This window comes from Cinclus cinclus, chromosome 3 (genome assembly GCF_963662255.1).
Source record: "Cinclus cinclus chromosome 3, bCinCin1.1, whole genome shotgun sequence".
NCBI lineage: Eukaryota > Metazoa > Chordata > Aves > Passeriformes > Cinclidae > Cinclus > Cinclus cinclus.
The window spans coordinates 1,589,991-1,605,668 of record NC_085048.1 but is presented as its reverse complement, the minus strand read 5'-3'; the positions used below and the strand labels follow the sequence as shown (position 1 = coordinate 1,605,668).

The 15,678-nt window shown below is 43.0% G+C and overlaps 1 protein-coding gene across 1 annotated transcript; it reads left to right on the top strand.

The window, feature by feature from the left end:
- The first annotated feature begins 2,501 nt into the window (after window positions 1-2,501).
- PNOC (prepronociceptin) lies at window positions 2,502-14,442 on the top strand. Its single transcript, XM_062490772.1, has 3 exons — window positions 2,502-3,553; window positions 7,271-7,637; window positions 14,402-14,442. The coding sequence occupies exons 1-3, from the start codon at window positions 3,434-3,436 to the stop codon at window positions 14,440-14,442; spliced, it is 528 nt and encodes a 175-aa protein (XP_062346756.1). The 5' UTR covers window positions 2,502-3,433.
- The last annotated feature ends 1,236 nt before the right edge of the window (window positions 14,443-15,678 follow it).

Here is a 15,678-nt window from a genome sequence, read left to right as displayed (position 1 = left end):
GCCAGGCAGGGGACTCGGCAAGGCGTGGGGGGGGGAAATTTGGGAGAGCTGGAAGTGGGGTCACATCCCTGTCACATCTCTGTCACCTCTGTCCGGTCCTTCTGCTGTCCCCAAAATCCCGGGGTCACATCCCTGTCACAGCTCTGTCACCTCTGTCCAGTCCTGTAATTGTCCCCAAATCCCGGTGCCACATCCCCATCCTGTCCCTCTGTGTCACCTCTGGTCCCTTCACTGTCCCCAAATCCCGGTGCCACATCCCCATCCTGTCCCTCTCTGTCACCTTTGTCCGGTCCTGTAATTGTCCCCAAATCCCGGGGCCACATCCCCATCCTGTCCCTCTCTGTCACCTCTGTCCAGTCCTTTAATTGTCCCCAAATCCCGGGGCCACATCCCCATCCTGTCCCTCTCTGTCACCTCTGTCCAGTCCTTTAATTGTCCCCAAATCCCGGGGCCACATCCCCATCCTGTCCCTCTCTGTCACCTTTGTCCGGTCCTGTAATTGTCCCCAAATCCCGGGGCCACATCCCCATCCTGTCCCTCTCTGTCACCTCTGTCCAGTCCTTTAATTGTCCCCAAATCCCGGGGCCACATCCCCATCCTGTCCCTCTCTGTCACCTCTGTCCAGTCCTTTAATTGTCCCCAAAATCCCGGGGCCACATCCCCATCCTGTCCCTCTCTGTCACCTCTGTCCAGTCCTGTAATTGTCCCCAAAATCCCACTGCCACATCCCTGTCTCTGTCACCTCTGGTCCCTTCATTGTCCCCAAATCCCGGGGCCACATCCCCATCCTGTCCCTCTCTGTCACCTCTGCCTGGTCCCTGAATTCCTGAACCCATTGGCCAGGCCAGCTGGGACTGGGAATTCAGGGGGAAATTAGTGGGAATTTAGTGGGAATTCTCTGGGAATCAGGCTCAGATCCCTGTAGCAATGACCAAACCCTCTTGGGACAGAGGGACAGGGACAGGGGGGTGGCAGGTCCCCAAAACCAGCCCGGAGCAGGAATTGGGGTGGGGTGGGAACAGCCCCGACCACTAAAATCCTGAATGAAATCCTGAATGAAATCCTGGACGAAATCCTGGACGAAATCCTGGACGAAATCCTGGACGAAATCCTGAAAGAAATCCTGAAAGAAATCCTAAATGAAATCCTAAATGAAATCCTAAATGAAATCCTGAAAGAAATCCCAAATGAAATCAACCCTGCCTGGGACCCGTGCAGGGAGAATCCTGAAAAAAATCACACCAGGTCCTTTTAAGATCAGTTTCTTCCAAACGGGATAATTCAGGCAGGCACTATCTGGGTTTTGGGGTTTTTTGTGGGATTTTCCGTGGTTTTGTGGGATTTTGTAGGATTTCATGGGGTTTTGGGGGGATTCTGCGGGGTTTTGCAGGATCTCGTGGGATTTTCCAAGGTTTTGCGGGATTTCACGGGATCTCGCAGGATCTCGCGGGATTTCACGGGATCTCGCAGCATTTCGCAGGATCTCGCGGGATTTCACGGGATTTTGCGATGTTTCGTGAGACTTCACGGGATCTTGTGGCATTTTGCGGGATTTCATGGAATTTTGCACAATTTCACAGGATTTTGTGGCATTTTGAGCCATTTCCATGGATTTAACGAGATTTCATGGGATTTCACGGAATCTCGCAGCATTTCGCAAGATCTCGCGGGATTTCACGGGATCTCACGGGATTTCACGGGATCTCGCGGGATTTCATGGGATCTCGCGGGATTGCACGGGATTTTGTGATGTTTCGCAAGACTTCACGGGATTTTGAGGGATTTTGCGGGATTTCACGGAATTTCGCGCTATTTTGTGCCGTTTTTGTGGGGTTTGGTGGGATTTTGCACGATTTCACAGGATTTTGTGGGATTCCACGGGATTTTGCGATGTTTCGTGAAACTTCACAGGATTTTGCGGGATTTCACAGGATTTTGTGCCATTTTTGTGTGGTTTCGTGGGATTTTGCAGGACTTCACGGGATTTCATGGGATCTCATGGGATTTCACGGGATTTTGCGATGTTTCGTGAGACTTCACAGGATTTTGTGGCATTTTGCGGGATTTCACGGAATTTCGCGCTATTTTGTGCCGTTTTTGCGGGGTTTCGTGGGATTTCGCACGATTTCACAGGATTTTGTGCCATTTCCAGGGATTTCCAGGGATCTCGCGGGATTTCATGGGATCTCGCGGGATTTCACGGGATTTTGCGATGTTTCGTGAGACTTCACGGGATTTTGTGGCATTTTACGGGATTTCACGGGATTTCGCATTATTTTGTGCTGGTTTTGCGGGGTTTCGTGGGATTTTGCACGATTCAACAGGATTTTGTGCCATTTCCAGGGATTTCCAGGGATTTCACAGGATCTCGCGGGATTTTGCGGGATTTCACGGGATCTCACGGGATTTCACGGGATTTTGCGATGTTTCGCGAGACTTCACAGGATTTTGTGGCATTTTGCGGGATTTCATGGGATTTCGCGTTATTTTGTGCCATTTTTGCGGGGTTTCGTGGGATTTCGCACGATTCAACAGGATTTTGTGCCATTTCCAGGGATTTCCAGGGATCTCGCGGGATTTCACGGGATCTCGTGGGATTTCATGGGATTTTGCGATGTTTTGTGAGACTTCACGGGATTTTGTGGGATTTTGTGGGATTTTGCGGGATTTCGCGGGATTTTGTGGGATTTTTTGACGTTTCATGGAATTTCACAGGATTTTGTGGGATTTCGCTGCGTTTTGCAGGATTTCACAGAATTTTGCAGGATTTTTGTGGTGTTTCACGGGATTTCACAGGATTTTTGTGGGATTTCGCGGCATTTTGCGGGATACTTTTGTTACGTTTCACAGCATTTCACAAGACTTTGTGGGATTTCACTGGAATTTTGTGGCATTTTGTGGGAGTGCTCAGAATTTTGCGGGGTTTCATGGGATTTTGGTGGGATTTCGCTGCGTTTTACAGGATTTCACAAGATTTTGTGGGATTTTTGCGGCGTTTCGTGGGATTTCACAGGATTTTGTGGTGTTTCGTGGGATTTTGCAGGATTTTGCAGGGTTTCACGGGATTTTCGTGGGATTTCCTCGCGATTTTCGTGGGATTTCACAGGATTTTTGTTGCGTTTCACGGGATTTCACAAGATTTCACAAGATTTTGTGGCATTTCACGGGAGTTTGGTGGGATTTCGGTGGGATTTTGCGGCATTTTGCAGGATTTCACAGGGTTTTTTTTTTTTTTGGACTTTGTGGCGTTTCGTGAGACTTCACAGGATTTTGCGTGGCTTCGTGGGATTTCGGCAGGATTTCGGTGGGATTCCACCACGTTTTGTGGGATTTCGGGGGCATTTCACGGAATTTTGCGGGGTTTCATGGGATTTCGGTGGGATTCCGGCGCTATTCCGAGGGTTCTGTCCCCGCAGCCGCTGCCGGTGGCATCATGAGGGCCGTGCTCTGGGATCTGCTCCTGCTCTGCCTCTTCGCCCGCGCCCGTGGCGACTGCCGGGACGACTGCGTGCACTGCGACCGCCTGCTCTACCGCGACAGCTTCGACGTCCTTGTGAGTGCCACCGCCCCTGTCCCGTGTCCCCAGGGAGCTCTGGGTGTCCTTTTCACTCTGCTGGGGACATCGCGAGTGCCACCGCCCCTGTCCCGTGTCCCCAGGGAGCTCTGGGTGTCCTTTTCACTCTCCTGGGGACATCGCGAGTGCCACCGCCCCTGTCCCGTGTCCCCAGGGAGCTCTGGGTGTCCTTTTCACTCTCCTGGGGACATCGCGAGTGCCACCGCCCCTGTCCCGTGTCCCCAGGGAGCTCTGGGTGTCCTTTTCACTCTGCTGGGGACATCGCGAGTGCCACCGCCCCTGTCCCGTGTCCCCAGGGAGCTCTGGGTGTCCTTTTCACTCTGCTGGGATCTGGGGACATTTGGGATTTGAGGGGAAGGTGACAGCCACCTGCTGTCACTGTCACACCTGGATGTTCCCAAGGGAGGGTGAAGGTCCCAAATCGGGGTGAAGATCCGAAATCAGGGTCAAGATCCCAAATTGGGTGCTGGGACATCTAGGATGGTCCCAAATGTGTACCAGGATGGTCCTGAGTGAAGGTCACGATCCCCAATCAGGGTCAAGATCCCAAATTGGGTGAAGATCCCAAATCAGGATGGTCCTGGGGGAGGGTGAATATCCTAAATCAGGATGAAAATCCCAAATCAGGATGGTCCTGAGGGTTGGGAAATACCCCCCAAAAAAACCCTGGAAGAACTGGAAACTTCCAGGAGATGCTGGAGCCACCCCAGAGCCACCAAGGGCACATCACTGCCACCAAGTTTTGGGGTGCCACCACCATGGGGTCCCCTTTTCCTGCTCCTGGAGCTCCAACCGGAACCTTGGGACTGGAAGGATCCTCCTGGTGGGATTTGGGGTCTTCTGAGGTTCCATTTGGGCTGGAAGGATCCTCCTGGTGGGATTTGGGGTCTCCTGAGGTTCCATTTGGGCTGGAAGGATCCTCCTGGTGGGATTTGGGGTCTCCTGAGGTTCCATTTGGGCTGGAAGGATCCTCCTGGTGGGATTTGGGGTCTCCTGAGGTTCCACTGGACTGGAAGGATCCTACTGGTGGGATTTGGGGTCTCCTGGAGCTCGGTTTGGGCTGGAAGGATCCTCCTGGTGGGATTTGGGGTCTCCTGAGGCTGGGTTTGGACTGGAAGGATCCTCCTGGTGGGATCTGGGGTCTCCTGTTGTTGGGTTTTGGCCAGGTGGATCCTCCTGGTGGGATTTGCTGCAACCTTCCACTGTTTCCAAAGAACATCCAAGGAATTCCCACCATCTCCACGGAGCAGGAGATCCCTGGAATTTCTGGAGCCAGGGAAGGACAGGGACCCACTGCTCTTGGACATGTGGGTGAATCCCCCCTGTCCTCGCCCCCAAGGCCACCGAGGCCACCATCCAAAGATCCGGAAGTGCCTCTCCAGGTGATTCTGGACACGGAGGAGCTCCGGCTGCGGTTCCTCCAGGATTCCCGACTCGCTCTGAGCTCGGAACGCGAACCACTTCTAGCAGAACCGACCCCGCTGGCCGAGGAGCCCGGCATGTCCTTGGAGCTGTCACCTCCATGGGATCCTTCACTTCCAGACCTTCCCAAAACCTTGGAGGTGCCAGGAGAGGACCTCAGCTCAGCCGTGACCCCAAAACCCCTCGTCACCTCCTCCCTTGGGGACAATTCTCCTGATTTTGGGTTTTGCCGGACGAGCCCGTGGGGATGGGAAGAACCAATGGAGCCGCAGCCCCGAGTGACTGCGCCGGCACTGGTGGCACCTCCGTGGTGGCCAAGAAGAGAGGTTTTGGTGGCCACAAGACCGCCCCCGATGTCCTCCAGCTCATTTGGGTGTGAGCAGGTCCCCGTTGTCCCATCCGCGAGAATTCTTTGGATTTAGGGAGCCTAAAAAAAGGAGGTTCTGGTGCATTTCCAGGAAAGAACCTGGAATTTGTTCTTGCGTGGAAGAGCTCCAGGAAGGACGACCCCGTTGTGGAGAACGGGGTGGTTTGAGGGGAAGAAAAAAGGGATAAAAAAAGGGATTTTAGGGTTTGAGGGAAGAGGATGGGAATTCCCACCTGGCTCAGGTGAATCCAGTTGAGGCTCAGAGCTGGAACGACCCCACCATGGAGGAGAGGCTGGGATGGAGACGATTCCACCTGCAGGAGGAGAACCCTTCCTAGCTGGAAATTCCACCCACGGCTCCTTCCGGCGTTCAGCGAGTTTGGCTCTTCCACAAATGTCTTCTGGATGGGTTTGGTGGAACCAAAACCCCACAGCGGAGCCGGGGCTGTCTTGGGAAAAGATGAGACGCCGCCATGGTGGGATGAACCCATGGGAGCCAAAGGACACCGGTGACCAAGGGACGCCGTGGGAGTGGCCGTGCCCGGGGGCTGGAGGAGCTGGAGGTGCTGCCTGCCTGGAGGAAGGATGGAGGAGGATCCGGGGAGCTTCCCGGGAATCTTTGGAGAGGTGTTGGAGTGCAGAGCATCTCCACGTCCGCCTCCATCTCCACCTCCATCCTGCGGAGCTGTGCCTAAAGCATGCAGGACGGGAAGGGCACCGGGAGCAGCCAGCGCGGATTTTGGGAGGAGGAGCAGTGCTCGGCCAAGCCCGTGGCTGGGATTGACCTTCATCCTGGTGGCCCCGGTGACATCCTCGAGGACAATCCCAGAGGAGCGGGATTCCTTGAGAAGAACAGGGCAGGAGAAGTTCAGCTGGTGGGATCTCCCCAGGGATCTGCTGCTCTTCGAAAGAACGTTCCCAGCTGGAGGAACCTCGGGAAGAGCAGTGAGGACAAGAGCAAAGTTCTGGGCCTGGGGAGGAACAGCTCCATGCAGCAGGAGCTGCCATGGGAAGGGCTGGAGGTCCCATCCCATCCCATCCCATCCCATCCCATCCCATCCCACCTCCATCCCATCCCATCCCATCCCATCCCATCCCATCCCATCCCATCCCATCCCATCCCATCCCATCCCATCCCATCCCACCTCCATCCCATCCCATCCCACCTCCATCCCATCCCATCCCACCTCCATCCCATCCCATCCCACCTCCATCCCATCCCATCCCACCTCCATCCCATCCCATCCCACCTCCATCCCATCCCATCCCACCTCCATCCCATCCCATCCCACCTCCATCCCATCCCATCCCATCCCATCCCATCCCATCCCATCCCATCCCATCCCATCCCACCTCCATCCCATCCCATCCCACCTCCATCCCATCCCATCCCACCTCCATCCCATCCCATCCCATCCCATCCCACCTCCATCCCATCCCATCCCATCCCATCCCATCCCATCCCATCCCATCCCATCCCACCTCCACCACCCCAAACTCAAGTTTTTGGGCTGTAGGACCCAGCAGAGCTCAGAATGGGGGAACAAGAGCCTGGAATTCCAAGGGAAGCGTGAGGAGTGTCTGGGGAAGGTTGGGGAGCAATGCTGAGCATCTTCCCCCACCCTGACCTCCTCTGGGAGCCCAGGAATGGGGTCGTGATGGGGTCAGAACGGGGTCGGAACTGGGTCGGAACTGGGTCGGAATGGGAAGGAGACACCTCCCGCCATGAGGCCGGGGAAGCGCTGAAGAGCCGCCAACACCTTTCCACGGCCATTTTCCAACGGGTTGGGTGTCGGGATGGAACAGGAACACCCAAATCCCTCGGAGACCCCTTCCGACCCAACCGTTCCACCGCGCCAACCCGGGGTGAGACCCCCTGACCTCCGTCCGTCCCTCTTTTCCCGTAGATCTGCGTCCTGGAATGCGAAGGCCAAGCGGTGCCCAGGGCCACCTGGGAGCTCTGCGCGGCCGCCGGCCGGAACTCCCCGCGACCTCGCCACCACTCCGCCCGACGCTGGCCCGGCGCGGCCGACGCCCCGTGGGTCACCGACGCCGAGCCGGCCGCGCCGGGCGCCTTCCGGCAGCTTCGCCGGGAGGAAGAGGAGGAGGAGGAGGAGGACATTTCGCGGCGGCTCGGGGCGGGCCGGGCGGCCAAGGGGGTGCAGAAGAGGTACGGGGGATTCATCGGGGTGCGCAAGTCGGCGCGGAAGTGGAACAACCAGAAGAGGTTTAGCGAGTTCCTGAAGCAGTACCTGGGCATGGCGCCGCGCTCCAGTGAGTACGGCCCGGGCGCCGGCGCCGGCCAGAACAACGAGATCTAAACCGGGACGCGCCGGGGCCGCCGGCCGGCCGGCAACCCTCCACCCCGCCCGCCACATCCCATGGGTGCCATCCTACAAGGGGGCCATCACCAAGAGAAGCCGCTCGGGAACGGCTCGGGAGCGCCAGCGCCGAGGCTGGGGAGGGACACCTCGGGGTCACCTTTGGGGTCACCTTTATGGTCGCCCTCAGAGTCACCTTTGGGGTCACCTGGAGGTGACCTCGGGTCAATCCTTTCAGCCACGCCTTTGGGGTCACCTTTGGGGTCGCCCTGAGTCACCTTTGGGGTCACCTGGCGGTGACCTCAGGTCACGCCTTGCAAGGTTTCCTCTGGGGTCACCTTTGGGGTCACCTTTGGGGTCACCTTTGGGGTCGCCCTCAGAGTCACCTTTGGGGTCACCTGGAGGTGACCTCAGGTCAAGCCTTGCAAGGTTTCCTCTGGGGTCACCTTTGGGGTCACCTTTGGGTTCACCCTCAGAGTCACCTTTGGGGTCACCTTTGGGGTCACCTTTGGGGTCACCCTCAGAGTCACCTTTGGGGTCACCTTTGGGGTCACCTTTGGGGTCACCCTCAGAGTCACCTTTGGGGTCACCTTTGGGGTCACCTTTGGGGTCACCTTTGGGGTCACCCTCAGAGTCACCTTTGGGGTCACCTGGTGGTGACCTTAGGTCAAGCCTTGCAAGGTTTCCTCTGGGGTCACCTTTGGGGTCACCTTTGGGGTCACCTTTGGGGTCACCTGGAGGTGACCTCGGGTCAATCCTTTAAAGGTCACCTTTGGGGTCACCTTTGGGGTCACCCTCAGAGTCACCTTTGGGGTCACCTGGTGGTGACCTCAGGTCAAGCCTTGCAAGGTTTCCTCTGGGGTCACCTTTGGGGTCACCTTTGGGTTCACCCTCAGAGTCACCTTTGGGGTCACCTTTGGGGTCACCTTTGGGGTCACCCTCAGAGTCACCTTTGGGGTCACCTGGTGGTGACCTCAGGTCATGCCTTGCAAGGTTTCCTCTGGGGTCACCTTTGGGGTCGCCCTCAGAGTCACCTTTGGGGTCACCTGGTGGTGACCTTAGGTCAAGCCTTGCAAGGTTTCCTCTGGGGTCACCTTTGGGGTCACCTTTGGGGTCACCTTTGGGGTCACCTGGAGGTGACCTCGGGTCAATCCTTTAAAGGTCACCTTTGGGGTCACCTTTGGGGTCACCCTCAGAGTCACCTTTGGGGTCACCTTTGGGGTCACCTTTGGGGTCACCTTTGGGGTCACCCTCAGAGTCACCTTTGGGGTCACCTGGTGGTGACCTCAGGTCATGCCTTGCAAGGTTTCCTCTGGGGTCACCTTTGGGGTCGCCCTCAGAGTCACCTTTGGGGTCACCTGGTGGTGACCTTAGGTCAAGCCTTGCAAGGTTTCCTCTGGGGTCACCTTTGGGGTCACCTTTGGGGTCACCTGGAGGTGACCTCGGGTCAATCCTTTAAAGGTCACCTTTGGGGTCACCTTTGGGGTCACCCTCAGAGTCACCTTTGGGGTCACCTGGAGGTGATCTCAGGTCAAGCCCTTTGAAATTGCCTTTGGGGTCACCTTTGGGGTCACCTTTATGGTTCCCCTCTGCGTCACCTTTGGGGTCACCTTTGGGGTCATCCCCAGGGTCACCTTTGGGGTCCCCCGGAGGTGACCTCAGGTCAAGCCCTTCAAAGTTGCCCTCAGGGTCACCTTTGGGGTCACCTTCGGGGTCACCTTTGGGGTCACCTTCGGGGTCACCTTCGGGGTCACCCTCAGAGTCATCTTTGGAGTCACCTGGAGGTGACCTCAGGTCAATCCTTTCAAGGTCACCTTCGGGGTCACCTTCGGGGTTGGTGCTCCACATCCAGCACGGGTCCTGAATAAAAAAATTGGGGGGAAGAAAAAAAAAATTAATAAAAATTCAAATTAAACAAAAGAAATGTTTAAAAAAAAAATTTTTTTTTTCTTTTTCCTCTTTTTTTTTTTTTAATGAAATTGAAAAGGATTTTAAGCTCCGAGGAGATTTAAAAGAGAATTTTTAAAAATAATATGACTTAGAAAAAAAATAAATTAAGATTTCATTGAGTGAAAATCAAATAATTTCAAGAGTCTTAAAAAGGACAAGGATAAATGAAAAATATTTAAAAGAAATAAAAATGAGTCAAGAACTACATAAAAGAAATAAAGAATATTTTTTTTAAAATATTGCAAGATAAATTTCAGAAATAATTTAAAAGGAATAAAGAAAAAATTTCAAAAATGTTTAGAAGGAATAAAGATTAAAATTCACAAATATTTCAAAGGAATAAAAACAGATTTCAAAAATATTCCAAAGAAATAAAGAGTAAATTTAAAAAATATTAAAAAAATTTTAAAATATTTAAAAGTAATAAAGAATCAAAGGGAATTATTTAAGAAAAATAAAAGATCAATCAAAGTTATTTAAAAGAAGTTTAAAAAATGAGGTAAAATAATGAAAGCAAATGGAACCAAAAAAAAAAAACCAAATAAAAATGTTGAGTAAATTTTAAATTAAAAATAAATGTAAAATTAATCAAAATAAAATAAATCAAAACAAAATTAATCAAAATAAAATAAATCAAAATAAAATTAATCATAATAAAATAAATTAAAATTATTCAAAATAAATCAAAACTAAATTAATCAAAATAAAATAAATCAAAATAAAATTAATTTTAAAAATCAAAATTTAATAAATAAAAAGAAATCAGAATAAAATTAATAACAAAATTTTAAAAATGAAAATTTAATCAATCAAAATAAAAATCAATCAAAATAAAATAACAAAATAAATGAAAATTGAATGAATAAAAATAAAATAAAATAACAAAATGAATGAAAATGGAATGAATAAAAATCAATCCAAATCAAATAAAATAAATGAAAATTGAATGAATAAAAATAAAATAAAATAACAAAATAAATGAAAACTGAATTAATAAAAATAAATCCAAATCAAAATAAATTAAAATTGACTGAATAAAACTCAATCCCAATCAAATAAAATAAATGAAAATTTAATGAATAAAAAGAAATCTAAATAAAATAAAATGAATGAAAATTTAATGAATAAAACTCAATCCCAATCAAATAAAATAAACGAAAACTGAATTAATAAAAATCAATACAAATCAAATAAAATAAATGAAAATTGACTGAATAAAAATAAATCCCAATCAAATAAAATAAATGAAAATTTAATGAATAAAACTCAATCTAAATAAAATAAAATGAATGAAAATTGAATGAATAAAAATAAATCTAAATAAAATAAAATGAATGAAAATTGAATGAATAAAAATAAATCCCAATCAAATAAAATAAACGAAAATTGAATGAATAAAACTCAATCTAAATAAAATAAAATAAATGAAAATTGAATGAATAAAACTCAATCTAAATAAAATAAAATAAACGAGAATTGAATGAATAAAACTCAATCTAAATAAAATAAAATAAATGAAAATTGAATGAATAAAACTCAATCTAAATAAAATAAAATAAATGAAAATTGAATGAATAAAACTCAATCTAAATAAAATAAAATAAATGAAAATTGAATGAATAAAACTCAATCTAAATAAAATAAAATAAATGAAAATTGAATGAATAAAACTCAATCTAAATAAAATAAAATAAATGAAAATTGAATGAATAAAACTCAATCTAAATAAAATAAAATAAATGAAAATTGAATGAATAAAACTCAATCCCATGAAAATTCAAAGCAATCAAACTCCAATTAAAAATTCCCCAATAAGGCCCAGAGCGCTCCGGCCCCGCTGGGCCTTTCCCAGAATTCGGGAATTCGGGAATTTGGGAATTCGGGAATTCGGGAATTCGGGAATTCGGGAATTCGGGAATTCCCCTTTTCCGGTGCTGCCGGTCGGAGCCGTCCCAGCCCCATCCCAAATTTCACATCGGGCAGAATTTTCCATTTTTTGATTTTTTAGTTCCCCCCTCCTTTTTTATATTTAATTTTTTTTTTTTTAATTTTAATTTTTCTTTTTTTTTTTTTTTTTTTTTTTTCCAAAATCCCCGGGTGGAATTTCCCAAATTTCCCAAATCTCAGTCCCAATTCCTGGCACCGCCATCGCCTCTTTCTGGTTTTTAATTTATTTTTAATTTTTATTTTTCGCTTCATTTCCCTTTTTTTTTTTTTCCTTTCCTTTTTCGCCCCTTTAATTTTTTTTCCCCTTTCCTTCCCTCTATTTTATTTTGTATTTATTTTAATTTTCCTTTCCTCCATTTAATTTTTACTTTTTAAATAAATTTTATTCTTTATTTTCTCTATTTTATTTTGTATTTATTTTAATTTCCCTTCCTTTCCTCCATTTAATTTTTACTTTTTAAATAAATTTAATTTTTTATTTTCTCTATTTTATTTTGTATTTATTTTAATTTTCCTTTCCTTTCCTCCATTTAATTTTTACTTTTTAAATAAATTTTATTCTTTCTTTTCTCTATTTTATTTTGTATTTATTTTAATTTTCCTTTCCTTTCCTCCATTTAATTTTTACTTTTTAAATAAATTTAATTTTTTATTTTCTCTATTTTATTTTGTATTTATTTTAATTTTCCTTTCCTTTCCTCCATTTAATTTTTACTTTTTAAATAAATTTAATTTTTTATTTTCTCTATTTTATTTTGTATTTATTTTAATTTTCCTTTCCTCCATTTAATTTTTACTTTTTAAATAAATTTAATTCTTTCTTTTCTTTATTTTATTTTGTATTTATTTTAATTTTCCCTTTCTTTCCTCCATTTAATTTTTACTTTTTAAATAAATTTAATTTTTTATTTTCTCTATTTTATTTTGTATTTATTTTAATTTCCCTTTCTTTCCTCCATTTAATTTTTACTTTTTAAATAAATTTTATTCTTTCTTTTCTTTATTTTATTTTGTATTTATTTTAATTTTCCTTTCCTCCATTTAATTTTTACTTTTTAAATAAATTTAATTCTTTCTTTTCTTTATTTTATTTTGTATTTATTTTAATTTTCCCTTTCTTTCCTCCATTTAATTTTTACTTTTTAAATAAATTTTATTCTTTCTTTTCTCTATTTTATTTTGTATTTATTTTAATTTTCCCTTTCTTTCCTCCATTTAATTTTTACTTTTTAAATAAATTTAATTTTTTATTTTCTCTATTTTATTTTGTATTTATTTTAATTTTCCTTTCCTCCATTTAATTTTTACTTTTTAAATAAATTTTATTCTTTATTTTCTCTATTTTATTTTGTATTTATTTTAATTTTCCCTTTCTTTCCTCCATTTAATTTTTACTTTTTAAATAAATTTAATTCTTTCTTTTCTTTATTTTATTTTGTATTTATTTTAATTTTCCTTTCCTTTCCTCCATTTAATTTTTACTTTTTAAATAAATTTAATTCTTTCTTTATTTTATTTTGTATTTATTCTGATTTTCCCTTTCTTTCCTCCATTTCCTTTATAATTTTTCCCCCTTTTCTCCATTTTATTTTATATTTTAATTTCTTTTCCTTTCTTTTCTCTATTTTATTTTTCCCCCCTTTTCTTTCCTCCATTTTAATTCCTATTTTTTTATTTTATATTTTATTTTTCCCTTTCTTTTCCCCATTTCATTTTGCATTTTTCCCTTTCTTTCCTCCACTTTAATTCCAATTTTTTCCATTTCTCCCTTTTCTTTCCTTCATTTTCCCTCCTAATTTTTTTAATTTTTATTTTCGATTTTTCCCTTTCTTTTCCCCATTTTATTTTGTATTTCTGCCTTTCTTTCCTCCGTTTTATTTCCTTTATAAAACTTTCTTCCTTTTCTCCATTTTATTTCGTCTTTTTAATTTTCCCCCCTTCTCTCCTCCATTTTTCCTCCTTTTTTCCCCCCTTTCCTCCCTCCATTTTATTTCCTATTTTCTTTATTTTTCTCCCTTTCTTTCCTCCGCTTTACCGCCTTTTTTATTTTTATTTTTATTTATTTTTATTTTTATTAATTTTATTTTTAATTTTATTTTTATTTTTAATTTTATTTTTATTTTTATTTATTTTTATTTTTAATTTTATTTTTAATTTTAATTTTATTTTTATTTTTTATTTTTGTTTCTATTTATTTTTATTTTTTATTTTTATTTTTATTTTTAATTTTTATTTTTATTTTTATTTTTTAATTTTATTTTTTTATTTTATTTTTATTTTTATTTATTTTTATTTTTAATTTTATTTTTAATTTTATTTTTATTTTTATTTTTTATTTTTGTTTTTATTTATTTTTATTTTTTATTTTTATTTTTATTTTTAATTTTTATTTTTATTTTTATTTTTTTAATTTTATTTTTTTATTTTATTTTTATTTTTATTTTTATTTTTATTTTTATTTTTATTTTTTATTTTATTTTTATTTTATTTATTTTTATTTTTATTTTTATTTTTTTAATTTTATTTTTTAATTTTATTTTTATTTTTATTTTTATTTTTATTTTTATTTTTTATTTTTATTTTTATTTTTTAATTGTATTTTTATTTTTATTTTTATTTTTAATTTTATTTTAATTTTTAATTTTTATTTTTATTTATTTTTAATTTTAATTTTTATTTTATTTATTTTTATTTTCATTTTTATTTTTTATTTTTTAATTTTATTTTTATTATTTTTATTTATTTACATTTTTATTTTAATTTTTTTCTTATTTTTTTTTTCCCTTTCTTTTCCCCATTTTATTTTGTATTTTTTTGTAGCGTTCCGGCACCGCTTCCCAGCCCGGCACAGGCAAAATTAAAATCCTGCTCCTGCTCCGTCCTCTCTCTGCCGGACCCCAAAGCGCTTCAGACTCGAAAAAAATCTCCAAAATCTGCTCCAAAATTTCCTCTTCACCCTCTCAAATCCACATTTTTACCCCGGAGCCGACGAATTCCGACGCGAGCGCGCGGAGCCGCGGGGGAGGGCGGGAGGGATCCGCGTGGAAATCCGACGCGAAACGCGAAAAAAAAAAAAAAAAGGAATTTTTTCCAGAAAAAAAAAAAAATTTTTTTTTTTTTTTTGAAAGAATTGGAATTATTTTTTCCTCTTTTTTTTTTTTTTTTTTTTAAAAAAAAAAAAAGCCAAAAAAAAAAAATCGGCCCCAAATTCCCGGTGGATTTCCCAGCATCGCCAAAAAGATTTTTGAATTCCCGCAGGATTCGTTCCCAAATTTCAGGGGTCGCGTCTCAAAATCTCCTGGAATTCTGGAAACTTTTTGTTCCGTTTAATTCCCCGTTTATTTGTTTGAATTTTATTCCCCATTTCTTTCCGAGCGTTTTCCTTGGAATTTCGGAAGCACTCCGGGTTTGGCTCCTCTGTTCCGCACCCGTCGTGTCCCAAATCCAAAAGTAAAAGTGGGATTTTCCCACATTTTTCCCAGGAGGAAAATCCAATCCCATCCATTTCCTCCTTCCCGATTCATCCCCCAAAAAAATCAAAATCCCATTCCCGAGCCTATCCCGCGGCGCCGCCCTTTATTAAAGAAAACCAACCAAAAAAAAAAAAAAACAAAAACAAAATCCCCAAAAAATTAATAATACGATTTTTCCTGGGGGGGGGGGAAAAAAAAAAAAAAAATGGGGAAGGAAAAAAAAAAAAAAAAACCCAAAAAAACCAGGGAAAAATTCCAGGAAAATCCCGAGGTTTTTGTTGTTTTTAAATTGTTTCCTACCGAGATTTCTCCATTAAACTTGTACATAGCAAAAGGATCAAGAAATAAATCAGTTTACGGTTTCTACGACCTGATTGCGACTCGTCCCCGTTGTCCCCATCCCACGGGAATTCCATGGATTTAGGGCAGGGGGCCAAAAAAAAAAAAAAAAAAACCAAAAAAAAACAAAAAAAAAAAACCCCAAACCCAACAATCTGGGATTTGTGGAGAAGAACGACAGAGAGAATGGGAAGGAGCGAGAGGGGGGGGGAAAAAAATTTTAAAATAACGGATTTGGGAAAAAAAAAATAAAATAAAATAAATATTTCAGGGTTTTGAGGGGAA

What these genes read in the sequence shown, in the direction of transcription:
- PNOC (XM_062490772.1), top strand. Translation starts at nt 3,434, where the DNA reads ATGAGGGCCGTGCTCTGGGATCTGCTCCTGCTCTGCCTCTTCGCCCGC. An exon ending in GCGACAGCTTCGACGTCCTT is followed by an intron (nt 3,554 to 7,270) that starts GTGAGTGCCACC and finishes CTTTTCCCGTAG; the next exon opens with ATCTGCGTCCTGGAATGCGA. An exon ending in GGGCATGGCGCCGCGCTCCA is followed by an intron (nt 7,638 to 14,401) that starts GTGAGTACGGCC and finishes ATTTTTTTGTAG; the next exon opens with CGTTCCGGCACCGCTTCCCA.